The sequence below is a fragment of the Drosophila erecta genome, unplaced genomic scaffold (genome assembly GCF_003286155.1).
Source record: "Drosophila erecta strain 14021-0224.00,06,07 unplaced genomic scaffold, DereRS2 tig00000021-arrow-pilon, whole genome shotgun sequence".
Classification (NCBI taxonomy): Eukaryota; Metazoa; Arthropoda; class Insecta; order Diptera; family Drosophilidae; genus Drosophila; species Drosophila erecta.
Window position 1 is genome coordinate 16,267,119 of NW_020825198.1, and position 21,388 is coordinate 16,288,506.

Consider the following 21,388-nt stretch of genomic DNA (forward strand, 5'->3'; position numbering starts at 1 on the left):
TTGTCATCTGAGAATTTTGTATTGTGCTGTGTTAATTTGGCTGTTTGCGCAGTTCGGCTAAAAATTTAATTATATCCTCCACTACCAGTAGTCACTTGCCACAATTTAACGCTTCTGACGCTTGTCACCTTCGCCGAGCTCAACGAGGCTTTCAACTCGCTCACACTAATCGGATCTCGGTAAGTATAATTTCGTAGGCGAAATTGACTGGTTTAAATCAAGAATTCCCCATAATATTAATGATTCTAGGCAACTTGAGAAGGAAAAACTGAGCACTTGTGGCAAACTTCGATTTCTGAGCAATTTTTATCACGAGTCGCCTGTAGACGAGTGTGTGGAAATGGATTTTATGGCATCTATAAAACGCAAAAGGTTCCCACAGCGCGTTTATAAGATGCAAAATCAACAGGCAGAGTAATTGTTTTTCTTTTTTATGATTTATTTTATTTTTGCCATGCATCAACACAGATGTGGGAAGTTACGGGTACGTGGCGGGTGGTTGTTGCTAACACGGCCATAAAAGTGCTAAACAAGCCAACAATTTGAGCGCTTTTCAACCGTGCTGTGGAGTGTAAGTAAGGTGGTAAGCTGTTTAACTTTCTGACCTTAACTCGGAAATTGCTTACAAAATTACTCAACTCAGCCAAAACTATTTGTTCGACTAACAACAAAATTAAGCTGTTAATTGCCAAGGGCTGTCCTTCGGTGCAGCAATTGAGTTCGATCAACAGAAGCATGAAACACGGATCACGGATAACAAGTAGGTGTCCTTGTGCTCTCTTGGAACGGGTTGCCTTAAAATCACGAAAGGATTTTGTTTCTTTTCTATTAGTTTATTTCTAAGGTCGCTATATAATAATTAGTACATTGTATTTAATATAGTAAAGGGAACTGTAGGAAGAGACGGACTGAAGCACATCAATATAATGAATAAAAAAATAGTGCCAACTGAAGAAAGAAATCTGCTATCTAAGAAAATAATTGCATAATAACATAACATAAACTCCTCGTTCAAGTAGTACTTGCACTTAAACTATTATAGTAATATATTTGCCGCCGAAGACTGCCTTGTGCAGACCGAAAACCAAGACGAATATCAAATTTCGTTTATTTTATATTTTGCAATTACCGAAATGAAACAAAGATGCTGGCTGTGGACGACGGATAATATTGTTTGCCCAACGCATTTTCACATGCCGACGCCGCAAAAGGGAAGGCGAAGTCGGGGTAAAAAGCCGAAAATAGATGAATAAATAAGAAAGAAGCACGAAAACATTCAGAAGTATTTGCGGTTTGTAAGCGAGTAGAGCCCCATCTCCCTCGCACCTGTGGCGCTAAGCCCCCGAATAACAGGAGCTCCATTCGGAATTGTTGTAATTTGGAGAGACGGGACCCGAAAGAGCCCAACAACGAAGCTCTTTGTGAGCGAAACTAATAAAAAACCGATCGTTCCGACTGTTCCCACAACCAGTTTCAAGCGAGCCTCCGAGCGGTAGAGTCGTCGCCGTCCCACATATAACACCATAGTATCATAGTTCCCCGATCCACGCACTCCCTGTAAGGCGAGCTCCAAAGCGAGGCTCAAGTCCATGAGACTCCCCTCAAGTGAACCGGTTATATATAATTATACCCAAGAATTATTCCGATAGTACAGTGATAACTCCGCGAAGGATACTGCTGCCTTGGCAAATGTGACGTAACTGAACGTAGCAAATGCTAAAAGCAAGACGGCAAAAAAAGTTGTTTGCCATGGGAGAACTGCAATTGACAATGACAGCAACAACAATCGAATAAAAACTCAATAACAATTATCAACTGCGAGTGACGCTCAAAACAAATGCCCGAAACCTGTATTAAAAAAGTTTCATCAAATTCGAGAGCAAATATTAACGAATATTGCATAAAGTGCTATACACTCGTGCGTATGTAAGCTGTGCACGCTCTTTCGATCTGAATGAAGTAAAAACAAGCCGCCAAGAGACACCAAGAGTTTTAGAAAATCTTCTGAATAATATTTAGTTATATCAAGGGACACGAAGCTTAAAACAAGTGCATAAAAACGTCCAAGCAAAAATGAATCAACGATTTTCGCCAAAAAATTCTTTTTACATGAAAGTGAATTCATAAACACTTCTACTTCTTGCCACAAAAATGTTAATTAAGCAGGTTTAAAAAATTTTCTTCTCTTTTATAGCCACTTCCCAAGTTTCTGTGCATTCAAGTGCAACTACAAATTGTAGCTGTTTCTTTTGTTTTGGCTTGTTTTGCTTTGTGTTTTGCAAAACAACAATTTGAAGGCAATTTACATACACGAAGCTGAGAAAGAAACCGCCAAAATTGGTTACCTAACGAAAACTTCGTTTGTGCTACGGGACGGCAAACTTGTAAGTGAATTACTTATTAGATAATATTTAATTTGTTTTAAGATATAGTGAGCTACATAGTTACAAGCAGAGGTCCTTCAATTTGCACCATTTCCCAATTTCTATTGGTACATGCGATTCAAGTTTCGAGTGCACATAATAGGTATTTCATATTTACAACAACGACTAATTCCATACCATTACCTACCAATAATGATAGCATACGAGTCGAGTATTAAACCTAAATGACCTAGTAAAACTGTTCCTATACAAGTTGACTCCAAAAAGTTCCAGAAGCAGCATAAAGTGTAAATACATTTTATTCACAGCAAGTTTTCCAAGTTTTCCATGAGTGACAGGACTTGGAATCTGCGTTTTAACTGATCCATTACCATGTGTAGCACGTACAGCCGAACAATTACCATAAACCTAATTGGTTTCAGCTTACAAGCAGCAGATATAGTGATTCATTATTAATGGCGACTTTAGGATGACTTACTGGCATCTCGGGCACGATTCGCGCAACATGATAACGCCGAATGAAAAATAGTGAATATTCTTTAGACAGTGTGAGAACATTTTTAATAGCACCGCCAATTACCTGGCGAACTCGACTGCGGCTCAACACATTTGAATTGGGGGAATAATGCTCGAAATGAGATGTCGTTTGCCAGCTAGTTGGCAGTGGGAGGGGCTGGTACCCCACTCAGCCTGCTCAGCCTGCAATTACTTTTAATTAGCATTTAGAACATCGCACTGCGCCAAGATGATTCAGTGGCGGGGCGGCACTCGTTGGTAAGCCACTACAATTAGCTGACAAATTTCGGGGCAGGCTATTACTTTGATTTATTTGTTTTGCTTGCTGCGCAGCGGACCCTTCAAGTGGGCCTAATGCGACGTTGGTAAGCAAAGTATCGCATTTAGAGCCGCAGCTGACAAAATCCAACAATACGTTGGCTGCCACCGCCGATAATGAGCGCTTGTCTAGGCGCAGTGCGTTGGCTGCGCAGTCGCAGTGCCAGAAAGTGGGTCATGGTTAAGTGTACTTCGGTTCGGACCCGGCTTAGAAACAGCGAACAGTCGGCCGAAACCACGCTGCGCATGCGCACCACTCTCCAAGCCGAACACCATTGGAGTCGATCATGGGAAATTGGGGCTATTCCTCGGAAGAATTCCCATTGCAATAGATAAGGAGCCTTACTAACTTGGTTTAATCATGATACATAGGGCTGAGTGCGTAAAATCGTTAGGGACGCGTTCGAATTCAAACAACTTTAGCCTTAGTTTTATGAATGAAGTAGCTAACAGTTACGTAGAATGAAGTAGTAGTTAAGTTAGCCTTAGTTTTATGAATGAAGTAGCTAGCAGTTACGTAGAATGAAGTAGTAGTTAAGTTTACGACGTACATTATGTAAAATTATTATTGTCTGCCTTTGCCGTATAGAGTTGAAACGCCATCAAGAACCTCTGCATCTAATCCTACCCCAAATTCCCCGCATTATCCTCCTTGCATCATCATCCTCCTGCGGCTCTTCACCTGTAAGCAAAAGTAAACGATGTGACACTTATTTAGCCAACTGAACTGGTTAATTGAAATGTATTATCCTTTAAAAGGAAGACGATATGGGCTTCAGTTCGCGAATGGACTGCTGCGGGCAGTTCGTGAAGTACAGTCTTTTCATAGCCAATTTTGTGATATTCGTGAGTATCCAGTGTTGCTTAAGTCAGAAATAAATAATACATATTTTTTATGCATATATTCCAGGTGGGTGGAGCCATTGTGTTTTGTCTCACCCTGTGGACTCTGGTGGATCGCAGTTTCGTCAATGAGTTGCTCGGCACAAATCTTTTCTCAGGAGCTGTCTACGTCCTGCTGGTTACATCGATTATCATTTGCCTGGTGTCCTTTTTGGGTTGCGTTGGTGCTGGAAAAGAAGTCAAATGCCTGCTCCTAACAGTAAGTAACGAAGGTTGAACGATTCTAGCCATTTTGGTGCTCAATAAATATGAAAATGTTTATGGAGTAATGATATTTGGATTGATATACCTACAAGTAGCAACCCATCTGAAAAATGAATCTGCTAAATGTTCCCAAAATTACAAAGGGAAATTTTTGTCAATCTCTTCTTCATTACCATGATGCAAGCCCCACTTAGCTTCCATATTGACCAGTCGTTTTCCCCTTTTAGTATTTCATAATAGTGGCCCTAGTTTTCGTCACCATGCTAATTGGCGGTGTCTTGGGTTACGTGTTTCGCGAACGAGTTCAGCAGACCATGCGGCAGGTGAGGCAAATCCATCTATAGCAACACATGGGTGTGGGTGGCACACTAAGCCTAATCAATATTCCATAGGAAATGCGATCCACGATGGCTCTGTACGGAAGCAGGAGGGAGATCACCCAGGCCTGGGACTTGACCCAGGAGCGACTGCAGTGCTGCGGAGTGGACACGTGGCACGACTGGAATAGGTACGGCCCAGTGCCCGAGTCCTGCTGCCAGGAGCTTTTCGGTGGCCAGCGCAAGGAGTGCACCATCTTCCCGACCATTACGAATCTGTACAACCAGGGCTGCCTCTATGTGACGACCAACTTCATCAGGGATCACGCGGCGGTCATTGGAGGTGCATCCATATCGGTGGCCATACTGATGGTGAGTGCAATTTTAGAAATCATTGCATGTTGTAACAAAATGAATGTATCTACCTCATTTTGATTTGTTTCCTATCGCTAGATCTTTGGCATGATATTCTCCTGTCTACTATTCAATATGATCGAATAGCGCCAAAGAGCAGGGAAATCCCATGGTCACGCAGGAAAATCAGATACCAAGGTCCACAGTCCGGAAGAAACCCATTTTTGAACGTACTTCGCTGGAGTTATGTTAAGAGTATTATCCGAGTGTATGATAATTTTAGATCTGCACAGGTCAACTGTCCGTTTGTATATACGCGTTTAGATACGCATGACTAGTGAGTATTGAACTTGGTAGCGATTGCATTGTTATCATCTGTTGCATAAAAGTGTATTATTTTTATGAAGTTTTGTAAATTTAGTCCTAAGCCCCCGTTATCAGTAATCCATTACTGTTGCTAGTTCTAGGCGCGCTTTTCTATTCTTTATAGAGAATTTATATGTCTGTCCATTGTTGTTTCTAATAAAATTAGTTAAAACCAAACATTTCGGATAACTTTTTCGCTTAATATTTGTAACCCATTTAAAAAGCACAAGCCAATTGAAAATAATTAAAAATTTCTGAATGTACTTCTTGAACAAGTCGTGCTTAAAATGTACGAGGAAAAAAAATTCAAATTAGTAAAAATTTTACTTTTAAAAAGTTTTTGCGGGGAGCTTCAATCTATTGTTGAATATTTATATTAAAGAGGGTATTAGGGGTGTTTGCGTTTCAAGCTCAAGTTGTTTAGGATGTCTTGTTAATAGATGCCTCACAAATTGGACTAATCTAACCAACTTTTTAAAAACCAGTTGGACTATTAACCTTTAAACCAAAAATGGCGCAATGACAAAGTTACAAGCAATTATTTTATTTAATCTACTTCTTTTAAAAATTATTCTAGTAAGAGCTTACCACTACAACCAATTTCGGTGTACTATGCCTATAATACTGCCCATAACAAGCCATAAATTGATGGAAAATGTGGCGGAACTTGAACTTGGCGTATTATTCCACCACTCCCAATTTCCGTTGTGGTAAGCCGGGTTAGCTCGTGAATCGGAATGGGCAACTCGGGCGCTGGAAATCGCAGTCTTCCGAATTAGTACCACCTCATCGGCAAGTTGCTGCAGTTGGAGTGGATAAGTTCGGGCTAGGTTGTATCGCTCGCAGGGATCGTTGGCCAGATCGAAAAAGCAGGGGGCTTTCAGGGGCTCACATTTGAAATGGGGCTCTAGAGGATTTTGCCCTTCGACAGGGGGGCACAATTCGGTGGCTTCGCTGCGCATCTGTCGGATGCGGTCCTCTGTTAGCCCCCGATTCCCCAGTATGCTTTGAACATCCGATGCCAGGACATGCTGTTCGTAGCTTTCACTCAGAGGATCGTCCGCGCTAGTTTCCAGTTCACCCAACCACTGGTCGTATCTTCCTTGGAAACTGCTCCCGTTCACATACTTAAGAGTATCCTTCATGTACGATGAGTAGCCGAAGACCTCATCGAGCACATGAATCATCGTTCTCGGTTTCGGTTGCTCGTTGCCACTCAGCAAAGGCCAGAGATTGATCCCGTCCAACGGAAGATCCTGCGGCAAGGATACCCCGGCAGCTCCTGCCAGTGTGGGCAGCCAGTCTATGGCGTGTATCGCCTGGTTGGACACATATCCTCTCTCCTTCAGTAGCGGACTCCACAGTGCACCAGCCGATCGAATGCCGCCCTCCCAAGGAGATTCCTTTTGCTGCAGGTAAAATAAGTGCATGTGTCAGTTCCATGGCTTTCAATATATTCGCGCAACACTTACTCCTCGATAAGGATAGTTAGAGCCCGCATTGGAATGGATGCCGATCGTGGGCGCTCCGTTGTCCGAGTAAAGCAGAATAATGCTGTTGTTCAGCATGCCATTATCCTTCAAAGCACCAACTGTCTGAGCAACGCTCTTGTCCAGACTGGAAATCATACCTGTATTCAAAAACAGTAGCCAGTTTACAATGCTGATTTGTTACACGTGTTGTATTCACTCGCCAGCGTAAGTGCGTCGCTTTGGATCCCGGATGTGGGGAAACTTGGCCACCTCCTCCTCAGGAGCCTGCATCGGACTATCCTCGTTGCCTGTGTGCACCGCCAGATGGCTCATCACCATGAACAACGGCTTGCTCTTATCATGCTGCTCAATTATCCTTTTTGCCTCCGCAGTGAAGGCTTCCGTGGCATAGGTGCCATTTGCTTCGGGACAGGGCTCCAGATCCCGCCGGAAGTCCAGTCCAGCCGAGTAGTTCCTGTCGAGCATTCGCACCTGATGGTCGTAGTAGTCAATGTACCCATTGTAGTAGCCGAAGTGATGGTCGAATCCTCGCCTTGTGGGCGTGAGATCCTTGTGCCAGAAGCCCAGGTGCCACTTGCCCACCAAATGTGTCGAGTAGCCCGCCTCCCGGAAGATTTCGGGCATTAGACGCTCTCGCTGGGGCAGACCCCACGGTTCATCGGTGATAATCACAAAGTGCTGCATTCCTGCAAGTATTTGTACTTCGAGTCGAATGGTTTTTGATTTGTTAGTTGTACATCACCTGTGTGGATGGGATATTTTCCAGTGAGCAGTGTAGCTCTGGATGGAGTGCAGAGGTTAGGGACATAATGCTTATTCAGCAGGATGCCATTGTAGGCCAGAGCATCTATATTCGGTGTAAGGATTTGGTTCGAGCCATGAAAACTCACGTCGTTCATGCCCTAGAATTGGAATGGCAATTAGTTGCTTTTCACAACTCATACAAAATTCCAACCTACCATGTCATCTATCAGTATTATAACTATGTTTGGTTTGGTGGAATATGCAGATCCAACTGCCAGGCTGACTATGGCACTCACTACCAGCAGAATGTGGAATTTTCCAGTTGTCATTGTGAATACTCCGAGGGTATCAATGTCTATGCTTTAGAAACTAAAGTAATTAGAAATAAGAAAATTCCTATAATTGACAAAATGCTTAAGATTTTGTTTTAATAATCGAATTCAGTCATTCTACGTTTCAGCCTTATTATCTTAAAACCAATTTTTGATATCTATCCTAACTGAATATACGATTTTGATAGTATTCTGTATACGAGTATGTTTCATTTTAGTAAATAGTCAATGCAAAGGATTGAGATAGGTCTTTTAAATCTCTTACTTTGCACACACACTAAAGTTTTGCAGTATGGGAAAATTCATAATATTGCACAGTATTGCACAGGCAGTATCTGTTGAATTTTCCGCGCCATAACTGGAAATTGTATAATCAGCCGTTTTCCAAACTTCTTCCCTCCTGACCTATTCCATTGCATATTGCCATATGGCCAAAAAGTTCATTCAACCATTCCAGCGACTGATGTCGTTTTACTTTGGTGGCTTTAGCAACAATTGTTGGGACATTATAATAATAATATAAAACGAGAAACACTTGCCACTTAGGCTTACCCTCCGGGAGGAGTGTAACTTCTTTTTATCATGGCCAAAACTGTTAATTGTCGCAATAGGCCATAAAATAGCTGGCATCGTGAAAGCGAGTCAGATAAGCGAGACAAACCATACAATCTATAAAAGCTGTGCAATTGTTTTAGCATTTTGGCCGAGTTTTATTAATGCCACATAATTTGGATATATACAGGAAAGTCGTGCGCATGAGATGGGAGTTTTTGTCACGACATGTGGATTGCGATTGAGAATGGAAAAGCCCGGCGGATTGGCGATGACCTTCGCAGGTTGTTTTTATCGTGACCTTGACAAACGCATGTGTATAAATAATATCATGTTAATCGGTCGTTATGGGAAAGGTTCTAAAAATTAAAGACGCCACCACTGCTGCTGACTGATCCGATCAGAACAAGTTTTTTTTAATGGAAAAATTTTCCCCTTTGGAACTTCAAGGACGTTGTCGATCTTTTATGCAAACCAGTTAAAGTTTTTTTGGTTAAAGTTATTGCCAAACACATTTTCCCTTAGCCAATTACAATGTTACCTGCAGTTGTTGACGAGTTCATGAAAAATTGTGAAACGCTACACTTTGCTTAAATCGTTTTCGAAGAAAAAACTGTAAAAACCAAGATGAATCAAAACGATGGTCAATCAAATTATTTAATCTAACGCCCCTTATAGGCGCTTTAGGAAAGTGGTTCTTAATTTTATTGAACCTCTTAAGTAGCCATTAGGTAATTTGTTTTTTCGAGTGCTTTTCATTTCACTTAAAAACTAGCTTTTTATAATGACTTCATTAAGCAATTTAGATAGAGATGTGTTTACCATATTAAACAAAACTGGTTCAGAGCTCAATGCTAACTGAAATTTGAATATGTATAAATAGTTGATGCTTTGTAATGACAAAATAACTTTTATAAATATTATTAGTTACTATTAACGGGATTCAATTTTAAGTACGAACCTAAGGAGTTCTTGACAATTTCACTTGAACCTCTTTGCGCACATGAGCTTTATTTAAAACTGCATAAATCACTGCATTGGTGTGATCACTTTTTTCATTTTTTCCTATTACTTTGCGAACATAGTACAAATATCTTAAACACTACGGTTTTCCTACTGAACCTACTGGTGCAGCGATGAAAACTGATCGTCGACGATCCTTCTCCCAGCGACTTCTCCACTCGACTAAACGCTTCGCTGGATTTTGGCGCTTTTAAAGTGACAACGTTTTCGCCTACTCCGACGACTGTGACGTCACGGAGCGTGCGCGAAAAATAGTAGTAAAAGTTATAGCTTACTGCTATAAAACAGCAACAGAAATAGTTGTGCAAAAGCAAAACCTACTGCCATCAAAAGCAAAAGCAAAGTGTGCCTTTGCAAAGGCACAAATCAAAGTTTAACGAACTTTTGAGTGGATCCGGTAGGATTGCGAAATAAAATGTAAGCGAGGTTTTGCTCTTTACTTATATGGTTGACTTAGGTCAGGGTTCTTGTAGCTCGTTCTTTGACAAAATGACAAAGCCACAAACTAGTTTGAATAGCTCCAATTAAGTTGATTAGTATTCCAATATGGCCTTGCCCATATGCGTGCCAAGCTTGGAAGGTTGGCCAATTCACATAATATTATAACATTAGAACTCGCTAAATAAAAAACCACTCTTTATTTTCCGAAAAAGATGATGTGATTTGGTCTATTTGCAAAGGGTAGTACTATATAGCGGGGTTCCCATTTTCCACAATAAGTCATACGGCTATTTTAAGGGGATTTTTCGTTGCGGGGCTGTGCAAAAGCTTACAACATTTTCCCAGCAATCACCAATCCAAAATGCTAACGACAATCTAATCAGGAGAGAAACCCCGCGAATAATTTTGCTATCAACTTTAGATAATAAAGACCTATAAAAGCTGTGCACAATACCTCCCTTCTCCACAAACGAATCATGTTCTCAGCCAAGCGTTCTGTAGTTGTGGCCGTAGTCCTCGTCCAGCTGGTGGCTCTTATCCAGGGAGGAGTCTACAGCCATGAGGACATGTGGGTGTACCTGGACAAGACCATGGATGTACCGGATGAAGCGATTCTCGGTGGCGTCGATCCCGAGGGCTACAACACCTACGTGGGTCGTGTCGCATACAGCTCTAATATTCTGCCAGCCCGAGTGGTTCCAGAACTGGGAAAGGCCACCTACAACACAGACACCTTGGGCAACCAAGCCAGCACCTACGAGGTCCTGGTGTCCAACGCCACCGTCAGCTACCACTGGATCCGCAGTTTCGATGGATTCCGGGAGAAGAGCGCCGTATCTGTGGGAACCAACGCCGCCAACGACCGCGTCTACATCTGCCGTGCCCGCTGTGATGAAGCGCTCTTTATCGGCACTCTGTACCTCGCCAAGCGGATGTGCATCGTCAAGTACGACAACTTCCCGCTGCGGCAGTTCGACAAGTACGAGATCCTCGTCCGCCAACGTCATGTAGCAGCCTTCTCTCCATTTGTTGATGGCTATATCCAACATTGAGTGTTGACAACAAAATAAATATTTATTAATGTAAATCACTTCCCTGCTATTTTTTTATTTATATTTTTATTATTTATATATCAGAAGTATAGGCAAATGAAAAAAATTACTTTGTGATTGAAAGTATGTGAATTCTTATTTCCCATTCTGTTACACATCAACATAAGCGCATAGAAAGAAATGAACTATAATTAATTAATCCTTTACGAATTTCATTACATATCTATACCCGTTATACGTTAAGTTATTGTATTAAAACAATACATTCACGTCAAGTTTCCATTTTTAGATATGGCCTAAAGCGGCTAAGCACAGCTTATGTGGAGGTAACTTTTACTTTGGCAATTTTTCTAAAATGTAATCTTACGATAATCAATAGACTTTTTAGAAAAATAACCCTTTATCTAATCTATCAAGTTGCCCCCAAAATAAATTACCTCATGAAATTCAGCAGACAGTCAGCAACTTTCTAGTCAACAGTTCAAGAATATTCCCCAACAAGGGTCTAATAACTAGCCGTAGTCCTAGTTTATTTGGTGACCACCTCAGGGGAGCAGTCTATAGCACTGATGACAAATGGATCCTTGCCGACAGGACTAAGGATCTGCTCGTGTCTAATGCTACTGTCAGCCGCCAATGGATCCGTAGCTACGATGGTTTTCGGGAGAAAAATGAAGTATCCGTCGGAACCAATGTCGCCAATGGACTTGTCTTCGTCTGTCGCATTCGTTGCGCTGAGGGCGTCTGCATTGGAACACTTTACCCGAAGAACCCTTCGAAGAAAAGGTGCATCCTCAAATACGATAACCTCCAACTCCGTGCATCCGACGAGTACGAGATACTGGTCAGACAACGCCAAGTGGCTCCGTTCATGGCATTCGCTCTGTAGGTTGGTACATTGTATAAGGAATGTCTAATTCTTTATCAGAAAAATATGTTTCGCGTTCCTAATTGATTTATCATGTTAGATAGTATGAACACTGTGAGTTTTTGTTTTCGTAAGGAGGTGAAAGAAAGCATTGTCATTTTGAATTTACATGAACATTTCACATACATAATTTGTATATATTAAAACTATATTTAAGCAGTACGATAAAATGTATTCCTTGGAAAAATAATCAAGTGTCTCTGATCGTTTAAAAACATTTTTATAAAATATACATAGTTATAGAATAGATTTTTAACTTGAAAGGGGTTATTTCAGGGGTTATTTATTTTATTTTATTATTAAAAGACAAGACAAATGTATTAAATAATATGTGTATTTTTTTTACTTGCCATATTAAGCCATTAACTAACAACTCCATATTATGAAATGACTTAAAGGGGGATTTTTTCTTCCAATATCTGTTATTTTTAAAGAGTGCAATAAAACTGCAATGCGTATGTTAGTCACCGAAACGGATGCTATCAGTACCAATCTTTTGATAGCGATAAGTGTAATTGGAGTCCGGTGATAAGAAGGCGACTATAAAAGCAGTGAAGTCACTGGCCAGACACTCAATGTGAATCCAGCAGTCCGTCAAGATGTACAAAGTAGCCTGTGTGGTTTTGGCCCTGTTCGCAGTTGCCTACGCGGTTCCCTCGACTTATGGTGAGTACCAAAAAACCAGAGGGTTATCTGAAACCTGTTAATATAGCCTTGTCGAACAGATACCGAGCACGTGTGGAAGGCTGGAAACCTGTCCTACGTTATTCCCTATAATGCCGTTGTGGGCGGCTTCGACCCGTACGGATTTAACACCTATGTGGGTCGTGTTAAGTACTCTAATGATATCCTGCCGGCTCGAGTTGTTGCGGAAACTGGCACTGCATACTTCAATACCGAGAGCACGTCCTCGAAGCTCCTTGTTTACGACATCCTAGTGGCTGAGCGAGATGTGAACTACGTGTGGGTCAGGAGCTTTGATGGATTCTATGAAAAGGGAGCCGTTGCCGTGGGCACAACGCTCAGAAATGAGCGGGTGTTTTGCTGTCGTGCCAAGACCGATGGAGGTATCCTAATCGGCACCCTTCTTCTCAGCAGCCAGAAGGTCTGCATCATTAAGCACGAGAGCTTGGCCCTGCGAAAGTTCGACAAATATGAAGTTCTGGTAGCCCAGCCTAAGGGCAATGGAACATACTACTAGACTCAGATATTTATCCGACTTGAGTTCCTTTAATATCCCGGCATCCTGTTAAAAGATAAATAAAACATAATTTATTTCAAAGATTTACCTTTACTTTGTAATTCACGGAATCGCACTTATTTCATCCTCAATGCCTCCTATTGAAGCCTCAGAGAGAGCAGACCAAACTGCTTAGGTTAGGCTTTGGGATTTGTTTACATGAATGGCTAAGTGCCGCTGCCAAAGAATTTGTTAATCGTTGCCAAAGGATTTGTTTATCAAAACGCATACTGAGCAGAGTACGGCATACAGTACGGGAACCAATTTAGTGCTTTATTGTTCATGGAATTAATGAAATTAACCGGTTTGGGTGGCGCAAATACGTCACTATATACTTATAGGGTCGGAAAAGCTTACATCTACCTGTTACATACTTTTAAACGAATCTAGTATACCCCTTTACTCTTCGAGTAACGGGTAAAAATATACCCCTAGCAATAGATGGCGCTAGTTGATGTCTTTATACATTTCTTTATATGTTTTTATTTCTGGCAAATACGACTTTGCCTTTCATATCGGAAATAATCATTGGATTCAATTAGTTTTCTATATATGGATATTCTAACATATAATAAATTTTAAATGGCCACATTCTCATATACAACAAAAATGTTAGGTTTACTAAACTATTTAAAAGATGATGATAATTTATCATGATTGATGATTGAATTCATGGTAATTTTCCGCATGCTACAAGTTTTAAAGTTTTCAAATTAAAAATTTAACTGAGTTCGTTTATTTTTACTTTACTTTGTCTTGGCATACAAATGAAGTCAACAATTTTTGTTATATTCTGTTGATAGCTAGAACAGCTGTTGATTGATGTTGATTAAAGTATTTAATCTATAACCAAATATCTTGTCTTGATTTTAGTGTCGTAAATTATTATGGTTAAATGAAAGCCACTTTGATTGACAGAAAGCTATTTTGCTAAGGCTTAATTTAATTTGAAGGGGATTTGGCAACTATCGATTAGATAAAATGGAAGATTGTCTATTTCACACTGTATCCACTTGAACATCACTCAGAAAGTATTACTGCTAGTTACAATTGAATTGAAATAAATAATTGCACAGTTTTAACTAAAACTATCGGGTTATAGTGAGTTATCTTCACAAGCAAAGGCAAAGTTTTCTCTTTTGGAAATAAATAAATTTGCAATAAAAGAATAACAACATGTTATTGTCTATCGTCCTTAGACGAAGTTTTCATAAATTTTTTTTAATACACACCAACTTTGCTATTCATTAATCATTAAATCATTTAATATTTTACCTACATACAAATTTTGATTTAATGAATACACCTTGTGACGATGAATACCACCAAAAGGGTAGAGACTTTCATTCCCCCCATTGTCCCTGAACTGGAAGCCTTCTCGTCCTGCCACCAGGTCCACTCATTATGGAAAAATCGGGGATCGCAGTCGGGATCCGCGGGCTTATTATTGGGAGGTTGAGCCTGTTTGGCAAATTGCTGGATTCGGGCCCAAAGATCCAGAAAGGTCGTCGAGTTCTTATACTCCGCATACAGGTTGCTCCGCTCGCAAGGATCAGCCTCGATGTCGAAGAGACATGGTGCCTCGAGAGGCAAGCAGGGTCTGACTCCTGTCGCAGGATTTGGACATTCGATGCTGGCCTGATCTCTTAATTCGCTGATGTTGCGCTCCCCGGATGTCACCTGCTGCAACTGCTGCCAGACACTGGTATTCCGAACGAGTTCCTCGTATTCCACGGCGCGAGGATCCACTTCACTGGTCTCCCTGTGACCAAGCCACCCGTCATAGAGGCCCTGATTGGTAGTGCCGCTAATCACCTTCCACTTGCCACGCGTATAGGACAAATGCGGAACCGCCACGTCCTCATCAATCACATGCACAATCTCCCGCTCCACAGATTCGTATCCGTACTTGAGGGCAGACCACAGATTTAATCCGTCCAAATGGAGCGCCGGATCCGGGGATATTCCGGCTGCTGCCGCCAATGTGGGCAACAGGTCGCCAATGTAGATCTGCTGCTTCCACACACTTCCCAGCCGCTCGAACTCAGTGCTCCAAATGGCCGCCGAGGATCTCAGAGCACCCTCCCAGGGGGAATCCTTTTGCTAAAATAGAGCATTAGGTTAGTTATTAGCAAGGGGAGCGCTATAGTTGAGGAACTATATATCATTTTGTAATTTACAATTAGAAAAATACGACATACCCCCCTCAGTGGATAGTTAGAGGCAGTCGTAGAGTGCTGCCCCTGTGTTGGCCCACCATTATCGGACAGAAAGAGTACGATGCTGTTTTGGAGCATTTCCTGGCGAGCTAGGGCATCGATTACAGAACCCACACTTTGATCCAGCTTGGAAACCATTGCGGCGTAGTAACGATGGGTTTTGTTGCGAATGTATTCGAATCGGGACACCTCCTCTGCTGGTGCCTGCATGGGATTATCATCATTTGCAGCATGGGGAGCCAGGTGATTCAAAAGCAGAAACAGGGGCTGGCTACTATTTTTCGATGCATGATCCTCAATTTCCTTGACGGCAGCATCGGTGAGCACATCGGTGATATAGTGTCCCACCTGATCGTGGCTGGATTTCAGATTATCGCGGAAGTCGTGACCATTGTATCCCTTACTCTAAAAAAAACAATAATATTGAAGATTTCAATGAATTACCATAAGGCATAACATGTTTTTACCTGTTGTTCATAACTCTGGGTGTAGTAGTCCACATAGGCCCCAAGATATCCCAAGTGCCGATCGAAGCCCCTTTGCGTAGGCGTAAAATTACGCTGCGAAAATCCCAAATGCCACTTTCCGAGGAGACTGGTTCGATAACCGTTTTCCCGGAAAATCTCCGCCATGGTAGTCTCATTAAGGGGGAGACCCCAAGGCTGATCGTTCACAATCACATAATGCTGCATTCCTAAAAGAGATTGTTATAGGATAACTAAAGTTCGAGAATAATCTAAGGCTAAACTTGCCCGTATTTATAGGATATTTTCCAGTCAGAAGAGCTGCTCTACTGGGTGTGCACATTGGAGCGACATAGAGATTATTAAGGATCACTCCGCTGTACGCCAAAGCATCAATGTTGGGAGTGAGGAAATTATTGGAGCCGCGAAAGCTAACGTCGTCAAAACCCTGTTGGAAACTGGTGCTAATAGGTATTTAGCTCTCATTACCATCACGTGGAGCCTACCAGATCATCTGCCATTATAATGATGATATTGGGCCTATCGGATGCGGCTATTATACCATTTGATAAAGCAATACATAAAACAAAGCCAGCTAACAACCAGGTAGCACTGCTGAATTTATCCAGATGAGTTGACATCGCCGTGAATGGAGTGAGGAAGATGTGGGACAGCTAGTGAAAAACAAACAAATGAGAATTAGTGCATATAAGCGTTTAAAAAATTAACATTCCAAATGGGCGACAAGTCAGCGGGTAACACTCTGTTTATGATGGATGAGGTCTTCAGATCGTTCCGTATATATTAGAAGTAGAATACTTTTCTATTTTTCCAATTTGCTGAAGCTTTTAATAGCACGTTTTGGGAGTTTTCTGCCGCTTAATTAGTTATTAATTAAATAACAGATAGCTGCAAAATAAATAAAGTTCATCCAATATAAATACTGATAGACAGTATGCAAACGTCGAGACAATGTGCCCTTAGGCGAATGTTTTCAACATATTCGGCGTAATTAAGGATTACAGCTACACAACTACGAGTAAATGCAAATAAGATGACTCTAAAAGTTAGTCAGGTAGGAAGATGCCTTTGATCACTGCTAAAACTTGCAGCAAAACAAATGTTTATTTATTATTGTAAAATATATACATATGTACATAATACATCAATTTTAAACTGTCATGTTCATATATTAATTAAAGCAATACGTTTTGTTTTTTTCTTTAGGGCTACACACATCTAAAATTATCATACGATAGCTATGTAAAATATTTTTTATATACAACAAATTTTAAGATAAATAGTCAAGTTATAAATGACAAGTTATTATCACATTCATTAATAAGTTTACCTTTACATATGAACAGTTGCAGCTTGTTTATTGCACACACTTAAACATATATTTTACTTTCCTTAATTTTTTTTAAATGCCAGTCCAAACCAATTGACAATTGAAATTGTATTTAATGATCTGGCGGAAATTTATTTCCCAATCTTTAAATTTTGTTCTCGCACTTTTATTATCAGACAAGCTGAAAAAATGCTCACCGAAATAAAATAAAAGGAATCAAAATAACAATGGACTTATCAGCTAGATTCGTGCATACCAATTTCACTCACTGGTATTCGCGATCGAGGTGTTAGTTTCTCTAATTCTAATCTCTGATCCGCCGGACTCGAAGTGCGGAGAGCAACTAAATAACGACTGAAAATATTTTGAGGCTGCCTTAATAGCCAGTTACCGGTTAATATATATATCCCATCCAAATTAACATCAAACAGCTTTGGAGTGGGTGGTATCAAGAGACAACGGAAGAGAGAGCTGATTTAAAAGAGATACGTGCTTCTTAACGTTAACGTACATATCTACAAGATAGATGTGATGCATACTTTTTGGAGCTAGAATTTAAAAAAACCTGACTGCATTGACTGCATTTTAAATCTAAATGGTACAGTAAAAGGGTATAATAGAATCGTTTAAGTTTCACTACCCGATGACTAGATCGGTCATGTCATTACGTATGTACGAACGTCGAGTTCTCGGGAACTATAAAAGCTAGAAAGTTTGGATTGGGAATGCAGATTTAAGTGACCCATCCCTGGGTAAAATTATGGAGATGATGATCCTTAAGAGGTTGCTTACATGCCTAAATGTTACCAAATTCGTTAGCAAATTCCGAAATTTCAGTTTTATTTTCCATTGCACGACCTACGCTCACGAAAAGCAAAAGTATCTTGGCTGCCTTTTTTGGTCTACAGGAATACTTGGATGTCTTCCAGCAATGGACTGAGAACTGGAACGTGCGAGACAACGCTGAGAAGAGTGTCAGTCTTAATCACCACCACCCTATAAATACCTTGGTATAACCCTCGATAGGAAGCTTATCTACAGCACATTACAAATATACAGAAAGCGTTCCGTAACTCGAATGTCTTGGCTCATTGCACCACGCTCTCTCTCGCTTAACTGCAAGGTGAAGATATACAAGTCCAGCCTGTTCTATGCTATACGGCAGGTATACTGCGCAAAGAGTCACCTAAGATTCGCGTTCTACAGGCGAAGACCTTAAGAAGGATTTCTGGAGCTCCTTGGTACATGAGAACCAGAGAGATCGAACGCGACTTAAAGGTACCCAAACTCGAAGACAAGATCCAGAACAACGCTGAAAAATACATGGAACGACCCAAACGTAGGTTACAATGCGTTGATCAATAAAAACTTCATTATATTGTTGATATAAAAAAAGAAAAACGTAACTGCACCTTAAATTTTAAAATAAAGTTATATTTAAATAAATTTATCAAATCAAGAAATTTTAAAAATCAGGTTCCCTCGCCACCACCACCTTTAATAGCACTCCAACTTTTCTTTACCAAGCCTAAAGGCTTATTAAGCCCAATCCCACCATTCGCAGCACATAGGACACAATCCACATAAAATACTCCTGAATTGTAATTGATCTTTCACCATATCCATGATGCAGTGTAGTTGGTGATTATTGTCTTGAATAAATCGGATAGTTCAGAATGAACTTTTTTATACTTGGGTACTGAGATGATTGTTGTTACAAACAACAGATAACACTATAGTCGAGTTCCCCGATCCTCGGAAACGTTTCCGACACTGTCCGTCATTCTGTCCGTAATCTTGAAACTATCTTTGGAACTATTAAAGCTAGAAATTTTCGAATGGGCATGCAGATTACTTGCCACATTCTTGAATATGTCGAATGAGCTTAGAGTAACCGGTATCTGATAGTCGACAATAAGGTCCATTATTCTCTTACAGTTATGTATTTCACTTCTTTACACAGATGACATTCTGGTTTCCGTTCTAAACGGCAAACAATAAAATGACACAACATATTTTATCACACCATTATAAATACTCGTTACTTTAAGAGTATATTTTAATTGAAATTGCGTATTGGCGATTTTATTTTATTTAAGCCATTATTTTCATTTTATAAATAGAATTTCTAAATGTTACATAAGTCGTATTTATTCACCTCCTCCATAATCTCCGCCTCCACCACCACCGTCATCGCCGCCTTCGCCACCTCCTCCACCACCGCCTCCATCACCACCGCCGCCGCCAAAGCCACCACCACCACCACCACCACCACCACCGCTACCACTTATAATTTTATTCCAGATACTTTTCACCCAGCCCCAAATTTTTTTTTTCCAATTCCATAGCCACCCAAAAGTTCTGGGTTGCATTTCTCTATTCATCATGTCCTTGATCAAAGAGGCAGTGTCTTTAGTAACTACTGTCTTAAATATATCAGAATGCATGCAATCTGTCACAGGTTCCTTGTCATTGCATAGATGTTGAAATTTGCCATTAATCCCAGTGGCGCAGTGTATTCCAGGTTTTCCGGAAGACTCGTATAGAAGCGAGTTCTTCTTGGGTGAACAGCTATACATGCAGGCTAGCCATTGGTGAGTCCATCCGTCTTTTTCGATTCTTGCTATGGCACAACCCAATCGGCTACTGGGGCCCACCATCATCCTTCGGAAGTGCCCAACCTCCTTCCTGAAACAGAGAAATATTAGTTGGCTATGAGTTAGGTTAAAATCGAAGTTATAAATATAGCTTACTTATCCGGGGACAGTCCATTAATTAGACTGACTGCAGAAACGTGCTTGTACTGATCGTACCACGCATTCAATTGCGATCGAACTATCCTGAATGTATCCTGGTTCGCCTTAAACTTGTTATATACCGCATGGTAGCCCGGAGACGAGAACTCTTCTGTGGATATGCAGTGGTCTGTGGGTTGAAGATCGCAGCGTTTTAACAAGAGTGTAGCCAAGAAAGCCAAGTCGTGGTCCCACTTCAACTTAAGCATACGGGCTGCAATGGGCAGCCTGTGTAATTGGCCCCCGGCAACAATATCGCGATATGTGTTGTGATAGTTCAGAATGAACAATCTTATATGCTTGGGTATTGAAATGATTGTTGGCTCTTTTCCGCATTTAGGCGACCAGTTCTGCAATACAAGCAAAAGAGAAAGCTTTAGTCGGCTATCAGATACCCGTTACTCGGCTAATAGAAGTAACAGGAAGATATTTAAAAAATGTTGTTGGCATAGCGATTGAAACTGGCAAGAAAATAATAAAAAAGTGAAAGATTCAACACATTTCTAAAATTGTGGGCGAGACAATTTGGGCGGCCTGTGGGCCAAAATATTTTTAACATATCGGCAGAATTTGGCAAGACAAGCATGTTTCAAAATGTTTGGCGTGGGCTTTTTCTAACTTTTTTAGTTCTTGATTCATACGGACAGACAAACGAACGGACATGGTTAGGTTGACTCGGATATTGATCCCGCTAGGGTCGGAAAAGTTTCCTTTTCCATACTTTTCAACGAAGTTAGTGCACCCTTTTACTCTACAAGTAACGGGTATAAGGAAAGTCTAATCTATTGTATGTGTTTCACATGAATAGTAATGTTTTAAAACTTACTTTCAAACTTTTTGGTAGCTTACTAAAAATTTATAATTGCATTTTAAACGTAGAGAATCCGATTCCTAGATGCACAGTATATCATTCGCAACTAATTAGTATTATCTAACAACAGATTCTTATGTCTTTCGCCAATGACAGCTATATTACTAGGAAAATTTGAAAAAAAAAAAGCCACGTTGATAGTCAACGGGTTTATATCAAAAAGTGGCCAAATAAAATACCACAAATCTTTCTATGCAGTTTCCGAACTATCACTCTTACCCCACTGCTATTGCAGCCAATATGTGGCAGTTTTTTATCCGCTGGACAGTTTTTTAAATGACAATAGTTGGTTTCTGGCAGCAGAAAGACCAAATTCAGACCGAATAAGAGCAGCAACCCGGCTGCAACGCAAGGAGAACTCCACATCTTCACCATCGTTTTGAAACTAACATTGTTGTCCATTATTCGGTGTCGAAATTAGTTGAGATTATTAAATTATGCTTGCTTCATTACGACCAAGTGTGACCTAACAGCGTGTAGGCTTATTAGGTTTTAAAACTTCGAAAAATACTATTTACTAA

The 21,388-nt window shown here is 40.6% G+C and overlaps 7 protein-coding genes across 12 annotated transcripts; 4 read left to right on the top strand and 3 right to left on the bottom strand.

Moving 5' to 3' along the window:
* Nucleotides 1–1,433: 1,433 nt before the first annotated feature.
* On the top strand, nucleotides 1,434–5,539 carry LOC6546391 (CD151 antigen). 3 transcript variants are annotated; one of them, XM_026977227.1, is made up of 8 exons: nucleotides 1,435–1,557; nucleotides 2,195–2,384; nucleotides 3,808–3,912; nucleotides 3,978–4,064; nucleotides 4,129–4,320; nucleotides 4,553–4,648; nucleotides 4,718–5,014; nucleotides 5,096–5,539. In XM_026977227.1, the coding sequence occupies exons 4-8, from the start codon at nucleotides 3,987–3,989 to the stop codon at nucleotides 5,141–5,143; spliced, it is 711 nt and encodes a 236-aa protein (XP_026833028.1). In that variant the 5' UTR covers nucleotides 1,435–1,557; nucleotides 2,195–2,384; nucleotides 3,808–3,912; nucleotides 3,978–3,986; the 3' UTR covers nucleotides 5,144–5,539. The 3 variants fall into 3 exon arrangements, with proteins under 3 accessions (XP_001972881.1, XP_026833028.1, XP_026833029.1); XM_026977228.1 differs by having other exon boundaries at nucleotides 3,808–3,902; XM_001972845.3 differs by lacking the exon at nucleotides 3,808–3,912 and having other exon boundaries at nucleotides 1,434–1,557.
* Nucleotides 5,540–5,908: 369 nt separating this feature from the next.
* Nucleotides 5,909–9,674, bottom strand: LOC6546392 (arylsulfatase B). Its single transcript, XM_001972846.2, has 6 exons — nucleotides 9,445–9,674; nucleotides 7,815–7,968; nucleotides 7,598–7,757; nucleotides 7,056–7,541; nucleotides 6,835–6,992; nucleotides 5,909–6,771 (listed from the first exon to the last, which is right to left on the bottom strand). Exons 2-6 carry the CDS (start codon nucleotides 7,926–7,928, stop codon nucleotides 5,953–5,955), a joined length of 1,737 nt encoding a protein of 578 aa, XP_001972882.1. The 5' UTR covers nucleotides 7,929–7,968; nucleotides 9,445–9,674; the 3' UTR covers nucleotides 5,909–5,952.
* A 583-nt stretch (nucleotides 9,675–10,257) lies between these two features.
* Nucleotides 10,258–11,007, top strand: LOC6546393. Its single transcript, XM_001972847.3, has one exon. It carries the CDS (start codon nucleotides 10,424–10,426, stop codon nucleotides 10,997–10,999), a length of 576 nt encoding a protein of 191 aa, XP_001972883.1. The 5' UTR covers nucleotides 10,258–10,423; the 3' UTR covers nucleotides 11,000–11,007.
* A 310-nt stretch (nucleotides 11,008–11,317) lies between these two features.
* LOC113563854 lies at nucleotides 11,318–11,888 on the top strand. Its single transcript, XM_026976376.1, has 2 exons — nucleotides 11,318–11,325; nucleotides 11,417–11,888. The coding sequence occupies exons 1-2, from the start codon at nucleotides 11,318–11,320 to the stop codon at nucleotides 11,886–11,888; spliced, it is 480 nt and encodes a 159-aa protein (XP_026832177.1).
* Nucleotides 11,889–12,468: 580 nt separating this feature from the next.
* Nucleotides 12,469–13,211, top strand: LOC6546394. Its single transcript, XM_001972848.3, has 2 exons — nucleotides 12,469–12,593; nucleotides 12,653–13,211. The coding sequence occupies exons 1-2, from the start codon at nucleotides 12,527–12,529 to the stop codon at nucleotides 13,126–13,128; spliced, it is 543 nt and encodes a 180-aa protein (XP_001972884.1). The 5' UTR covers nucleotides 12,469–12,526; the 3' UTR covers nucleotides 13,129–13,211.
* Nucleotides 13,212–14,212: 1,001 nt separating this feature from the next.
* Nucleotides 14,213–17,569, bottom strand: LOC6546395 (arylsulfatase B). Of its 4 annotated transcripts, none has more exons than XM_026977762.1 (6): nucleotides 17,471–17,569; nucleotides 16,357–16,524; nucleotides 16,139–16,298; nucleotides 15,854–16,080; nucleotides 15,369–15,791; nucleotides 14,213–15,270 (listed from the first exon to the last, which is right to left on the bottom strand). In XM_026977762.1, the coding sequence occupies exons 2-6, from the start codon at nucleotides 16,489–16,491 to the stop codon at nucleotides 14,461–14,463; spliced, it is 1,755 nt and encodes a 584-aa protein (XP_026833563.1). In that variant the 5' UTR covers nucleotides 16,492–16,524; nucleotides 17,471–17,569; the 3' UTR covers nucleotides 14,213–14,460. The 4 variants fall into 4 exon arrangements, with proteins under 4 accessions (XP_026833563.1, XP_026833565.1, XP_026833566.1 ...); XM_026977764.1 differs by having other exon boundaries at nucleotides 17,458–17,479; XM_026977765.1 differs by lacking the exon at nucleotides 17,471–17,569 and adding an exon at nucleotides 17,202–17,220.
* Nucleotides 17,570–19,351: 1,782 nt separating this feature from the next.
* Nucleotides 19,352–21,261, bottom strand: LOC113563855. The gene is made up of 3 exons (XM_026976379.1): nucleotides 21,087–21,261; nucleotides 19,955–20,346; nucleotides 19,352–19,889 (listed from the first exon to the last, which is right to left on the bottom strand). The coding sequence occupies exons 1-3, from the start codon at nucleotides 21,240–21,242 to the stop codon at nucleotides 19,352–19,354; spliced, it is 1,086 nt and encodes a 361-aa protein (XP_026832180.1). The 5' UTR covers nucleotides 21,243–21,261.
* Nucleotides 21,262–21,388: the final 127 nt, after the last annotated feature.